Genomic DNA, 7,161 nt, shown 5'->3' on the forward strand with positions numbered 1-7,161 from the left:
GCTGAGATACCATGAGTTGGTAGATCAGCGCAAAGGCGAGAATTGATTGTGATATGTTCCTCACTGGGGCCGTTTTGAGTGTGTTTCAGTCTTTTGGCCATAACTTTGGCTACGGGTGTTAGAATCGCGCATAAGACCCCAATCCGGAAAGCTCTTTTCGACGCGCACGCTGTCCATAATAAGCTATGCTCCATGTGGCCTTTTTTCGACCTCAAATTTTGTCGTTTTCCCCTCCAAATCACTAGATTTAGATATTTTTTACTATTTATGGTAATATTTCGATTGTCAATTAGGAAATCATTTTAAATCCGATTTCGGCCGGATTTTTTGCAGATTCCTTATTTTATTTTGAATTTCAATTTAGAGTGATTTTCGGGATTTTGCTATTTTTGGTAAAATTTCGATAAACAATATTTTTTGTTATAACAGTCCGGCTTGTGGACTGATTTTGATTTAATAATATTTTATTAAACCCTAGAGACTTTTTTTATCTGGTTTTTGGGCGAATTTTCTCTTGTGAATCATTTGCTGGAACTAGCCTGCAGGATAATCGTTATTCTATCTAGCGTCAGTAACCGACTCCCGAATTTGACATATCACTGGTAAGACGCAGATCAGGTAAGAAAGAGGGTATCCGTTCAACCCATTTTAATAAAATAAATGATCGGTGGCGACTCTAATCCATTTTCCTAAGTCGAAGCTCAATTCGGGCCCAACCGAAAGACGATTCCGACAGCAATGAATTTAAAAGTATTTTTAAAGATAAACACATATGTTAATAATATAAAATTTTTAAATAAGATATATATAAATAAAATTTTATAATAAATATCATTAATAAAATAATAATTAACAAATAAAAACTTCAGATGAACAAGTGTCTACTTCAAGATGCTGTGGATCCGCCACTGAACACTGTACAGATCCAACAGAGGGGGCAAAGTGCAAGGAAGGGACCCACAGTTTCCGTACATGATCAAGTGCTAGGTCCAAATTTAAGGTGCCCAGACACTCAGCAACCCACCAACACTCGCATCAATTTCAATAATATTTTTGACCAAAAATCATCCACCATCTCTCTCTCTTTCTGATAGAGATTCCGCACCATTACCATTTTCTTTCCATATTGGCTTTACGTATATCATCTTCATGATGGAATAACAAAGTAGAACAACAAGAAGAGAAAAAGACAATGGAGAATGAAGAAGAATTGTCCTCAAGGAGGCCATCAATAGGGTTTCCTCTCGGTTTAGCCCTTCTTTTGCTCTTGTTATTCTGCATAAGTGCTCTTCTTCTTTGCTATTTCAACTGGCACAAGCTTCAGACTCTTATCTTTGGATCATCCGATCACGACGACTCCGACGACGATATTGAATCAAACGTCGTGGATCGTTCATCAGAGTTTCAAGATTCATCTCCTGTCATGGTACGGTAATTTTTAACTCCCTTTCGTATTCTTTTTACTTGCAATTGTTGTTGAGCATTGTTGTATTGATATTTGGGTATTTAAAACAGAAGCCAAAAGAAAAAACTGTAGGGCAAACCTTGCTGGTTTTGATGGCAGGAGAAAAGGTCCCAAGGTTCATAGCAATGGCTTGTCCATGTGAGCCACCGAGAACGGCGAAGATTGCCATAACAGTATCGAAACCTCCGACTGCACTCTATTGATGATTAAAACGTCTTTACTATACATCTCATGTTCATCATTTATACTGATCATTGTATATTTTTATGATTTAGAGCTGTATATTAATTGTCCAAGTAATTTACCACATATCAATGTTTCAAACAGTCAAGAAAGATGTAATTATTATTATTTTTTGGGTAAACTATGCCAATAGTCACTGATGTTTGGGTAAGTTTTTGTTTTCACCACTAATGTTTCAAAATTACAAATCGGTCACTAATGTTATCGTTTGTGACAAATCTGTCACTAACGTAATCGTTTGTGACAAATCGGTCACTAACGTTATCGTTTGTGACAAATTAGTCACTCGTCGTTCACAGTCGTTAAGAGGTGTCACGGAAAACACACGTGGACCGTTAGCTGCTTACCTGGATGGTTTGACCGCCACAGTGGAGAACCTCACTTCTCCCTTTGACCGGTGTTTTACCAAAAATTTAAAAAAATAATTAAACAATAAAATGGCAGGGAAAATAAAAGGGAAATCTAATTCTCTTTTTCTTTCATTCTGCACTTTCTCCTTCACGATAGAATCATTTTCAGAGAGTTACAGAGAGTGCTTGAGAAAAATACGGGAAATGTGAGGAAACAAAGAGAGGAAAACATAGAAAGTTAGTGATTAAGAGAAAAAAATGAGCAATACTTGGATATAAGAGGTGTTCGAAGTGATTGGGTTCGAGGAAAATTTTAGGGTTTAAAGTGAAGATGGTACTGACATGGAGGCTACGGTAAAAAGGGGACAAGCGTTGCTTTACAGTAAGCTTCATTTTCAGTTTGAGAGAAAAAGGTAGAAGCTTAAATTTTGATAGAAAATTGAATGGGGTTTCTTTGAAATAATGTTGATTCTTTTGTTATATGTTTACAACATTACTGATTTTCTGTAGATAGAAAATGTATGTGGTCATTGAAAATTTAACTGTTAGATTTTCACATGTATTTTGAAATGATTTTTTGAATTGGTTTTCTTGACAGAAAATGTATATGGTCATTGAAAATTCAACTATTAGATTCTTTTATTATATGTTTACAACTTTACAACTTTACTTGCAATGCTTTCTGTTTATATGACCACTTTTCATGTTGATATATATGTTATACAACTTTACAACTCTACTGGCAATGCTTTCTGTTATATGTTATGTGATTTCTGTTGAAATGTATATGTACTTTATATGATCACTTTATATCCACTGATGTATACTCATGCATGCTATTTTGAATGTTGGTGGTTTGTGTTATGTTGTAAAGGTTTTGACATGTGGGATATGTTGAATGTTGACTTTTGTGAAATATGTGGGATATGTTGACTTTTTGGTTTTGACATGTTTGTATGTTGAATGTTATATTTGTAACACCATCACCTGCATACCTTTTTGTACACGAGATATAGATGTCACATCACTTTTAAAAAAATTCTTCCTTTGTAAACCTGTAAAAAAATGTTTATTTTTTTAAAATATTTTAATTAAACTAATATAAAACATGCATTAAACTTAATTACTAACAAAAAGTATTATTCAATTGTTTCATTATTTTACAAAATGGTAAATCAAATGTTTTTCAGAGCGTTTTTACGAAATATATTACATGCCAACTAAATACATCAAAATTAGACATTATGTCATACTGTTACTGACGAGGCGACCCTTGCTTTGATGTCCGATAATCTCTTTACTTCGCTTGTAGTAAAACCTACGCGTGAAATTAACACACGCTAAAAAATTTCTTAGTGATGCATAAATAATCATAAGAAAAATTCTAAACACAATTATATCATTTCAATTCTAATTCCTAGTTATTCTTTCAATTCATTAAACACTCTATAGTTTACACTAGTAGTGCTAATACCGTTATTTCTCAACCATTACTATAATCTACGTGGGTTGCATACCCACTACCAATACGAAAATTCACCTGCATAGTATGAATTTCTTAGTTTTGCACACATAGTGCCCATACAAAAATTCATACACTTGGTATGAATTTCCTAGTTTTGCACACATAGTGCCCATACGGAAATTCATACACTTAGTACGAATTTCTTAGCTTTTTGCACACAAAGTGCCATTTGATAATCACCATACATATATCAATCAATCATACATTTATGACTACCATACACATAAGTACCTACTAAATGCACTCACCTAGCTTTCCTCGCTTTGGTATCCAAAACGTAAAGCTGATTACTTGGAACTTGGCCTTTGCCTTTTGCTTTGCTTGACTCGGGAGCTTGATTTCGATCTATTCAATATCCATTAAATATATGTACAATATCAATTGTTAGTATATTTGCTAATAATTACACTTAAACTGTAACGCCCCAATTTAGGGGCTAAATTTTAGAATTATAAAGTGGTGGATTTAATTGGTATTTTGTAAGAAAATTGAGGATTAAATTGTAAATTGTAAAGTTGGCAGACCATTTTAAGAAGTGTAAGAAGTTTAGTGACTAAACTCATGGTTTACCCATTTTTCTTTTTGAGATATTATAAACCCTATGTTCCTCGTGTATTTTTGCAGAAATATTTTCAGTTTCCCTCCCCCTTCAACCCTCATTTCAACTTTGATCTACTCACCGTCCGACGTCCGTTTGACGAACCGAAACCACCATCGTGTTCGTTGTTGACCGATAAACAAAACCCCTCAAACCTTTCATCGTGAATCGTCGTTGTGAATTGTCGTCGTTAATTTTAGTCGAAAGTATCGTTGGTTTTTAACTCGATTTCAGTTGGTTTTTTGTCACTTCACGACGATCCGGTCACCCATTTTCGACACCTCCCGTATCATCGTGTCCCTTGCATCGTTCACATCCACTGGTGTCATCCGTTTCTCTATCGTCGTCGGCGTGTAGAGGGGTTAGAAAGTCAAAGTTTTCGATGTTTCAGAATCGAGCTCTCCGCCGTTCAAAATTGTGAACCGATCTTGGTAAGTGTCTCAAAATGCCTTAAAATAATTTTTAAAATTTTTCGGGAATTTTTCTGACACCGTATCACTGTTCACTCACCACACGTGTCGCCACTGCGCGTAGGGATGCTAATTTTGTAATTAATTTCTCTTAGGGTGATATTTATGTAAAACTCGGGTGTTAGTTTTATAAATATTTTAGAAGGTGGATAAATTTGTAACTAATTTCTGTTATGGTGATATTTGTGTAAAATGGTTGACTGTTGACTATTGGCATGCGTTGACTGTTGACTAGAACTTTGACCGGCGTTGACCAGGTGTTGAACGACCGTTGACTTTGACCGGGTATACCTATTCTGACGTTTTTTGACGTCTTGAATCCATTTTTGGGGTCTGTTTGCCAAATTTGAACTCGGTAAATTGGTTTTCACTAATTAATCACCCAATTTGATTCATTTTTCGGAATTAGGCTCTATTTTTTATGTCATTTCTGTTGATATGCATCTGAGGAATTATTGGAAGATGATTTCAAGATCGATGGCGTTTGAATGTAATTTATATGGTCGATCAGTGTGTCACAAAAATCGAGGAATACATTTCTACCTCTTTAAGCTTTATGGAACATGTTGATAATGGATAAATACATGAATGTATATGATTAGACTATTATGCTTATTTGATTATGGATGGATTCGAATCGAATATGTTTTAAGCGATAAATTATGAGAATACTTTGATTAGGTAAAATACGAAAATACCCTTATGTTGTAAAAAGAAAAGAATTGACCATGGAAGTTGGAGAAGAAGTTGTAAAGACATATTGATCTGATGAAACTATTGATATGCATGGAAATACTAGTTTTGCTTAGGAAATTTGGATAACTGGTTTTTAACCCCGACAAAGTTTGTGCAAGATACTAGAAGTCTGTTAAGGAATCATTTCAAGATCAGAGAATGTTCGAGAAAGCAATTGATCATAGGATCTCTATATTATAATTATTTACGTTAATAGTTAATACCGAAATTATCCAATTACGAAATTACGAAAATGCCCTTGAGAGGTAAAAAATAGTCCAAGTTGACTTTGAATGAGAAGGTAACCTGAGAATTTGTACTTAAACCGATAAATTACTGATTTAATGGTTGAGATCCAACTTTTGTATGGAAAATTCCTAATAATTCGTTAGTAATGTCTGAAAATACTTTTAACCTGAAAATCTCCGAGTTATGAGTAAATACCTGAAGAATAAATTATCGAGGGTGCTATTTTGTCAGAATTGTTCGAAAGGACTGGAAAAGATGATACATTTGAATTAAATGATAAGATCAGATGGAAGGAAATGATTGAAATACACTGGATCTGTAAAATGACCAAAATACCCCTGTAATGGAAATGACTCAAGAATATTACCAAGCCCAGGAATGAATGCATATCTTCAAGCTTTGAAATATATGGGAAAACATTGAGTACCAAAAGGATCAAAATACCTTTTTGGCCAAGAATTAATATATGTTTTGGATTCATTAAGGAATTTAAATAAGTATGGTTGTGTCATTGCCTTAAAAAGTTATGGGAAACACCTTATGCTGGTCGATCAATGATAATACTATGTCAGTACTTGAATGGCATAGATATCACTTGAATGCATTTGGATTAATAATATGTTTTGGATTACTTAATTCCTTTAGTAGTCAATTTATCTCGGTTACTTTAGAATTTTCTAAAGTAATTCAAACGTTTCTAAATTTTCGGATACATATAATACTTCCACTCAGTTCAATATAGTCTTCGTGGTTGATTTGTCTAACAAATATCCACTTCTTAGTACCAAATGCGTTGTAGAGTTGAGATGGGATAATTACTTACAGAATTATCATCAATCCAAACTTGAAAAGACGAACATAATATTAATTCTTGCATAATGTATTGTCTTTATGGTAACGAACTATGAATCAAATACGTAAGCATTTCTTGATACCGTTGAAACGTGGAAATAAAATAGAGACTATTGGAGGATATATTCAGCGATGATTCTGTAGATGATCTATGTATATGCATATTGATATTAAAGAGTTAATACCATAGAAGGACAATGAATTGAGCAGTCGACAAGCATCAGTTATGGGAGTTGATTGATAATTCGATCGATTAATATAAATGGTAAATGTCCTGAATCTTCAATTCTTCTTTATCAACTCAAATCACTCTGGCCATTCTTGAACACTTTCCTGATACACATGAAAACATAGTGGGATTCTAAATTATCAACTTTAAGTTTCCGATTAGATCGGTTAGTAATCGATTCTCTCCAATAGAACCTCGTTCCTATAATACGATCAAATTGCACAAGCTTCATGTTATCTATACTGATAACTACAAAATTCCACTGAGAAATACTTGGATCCTCTAGTATGTTCCATATATACTACATGACGATTTTATATGTTTTGAATTGAGTTTTAACGCAAGTATTGATTTGCTGGTTTATGAACCATGTCAATATGGTAAGCGATCTACGATTATGGTTTTCATTGAAAAATATGAAATTGTTTCTGATTTATGGAACCAT

At 33.8% G+C, this 7,161-nt stretch overlaps 1 protein-coding gene across 1 annotated transcript; it reads left to right on the forward strand.

The window, feature by feature from the left end:
• Nucleotides 1–1,120: 1,120 nt before the first annotated feature.
• Nucleotides 1,121–1,668, forward strand: LOC120152012 (uncharacterized protein At5g65660-like). Its single transcript, XM_039164313.1, has 2 exons — nucleotides 1,121–1,426; nucleotides 1,516–1,668. Exons 1-2 carry the CDS (start codon nucleotides 1,193–1,195, stop codon nucleotides 1,666–1,668), a joined length of 387 nt encoding a protein of 128 aa, XP_039020244.1. The 5' UTR covers nucleotides 1,121–1,192.
• Nucleotides 1,669–7,161: the final 5,493 nt, after the last annotated feature.

This window comes from Hibiscus syriacus, unplaced genomic scaffold (genome assembly GCF_006381635.1).
Source record: "Hibiscus syriacus cultivar Baekdansim isolate YM2019G1 unplaced genomic scaffold, ASM638163v2 tig00111081_pilon, whole genome shotgun sequence".
In the NCBI taxonomy this organism is placed as follows: domain Eukaryota; kingdom Viridiplantae; phylum Streptophyta; class Magnoliopsida; order Malvales; family Malvaceae; genus Hibiscus; species Hibiscus syriacus.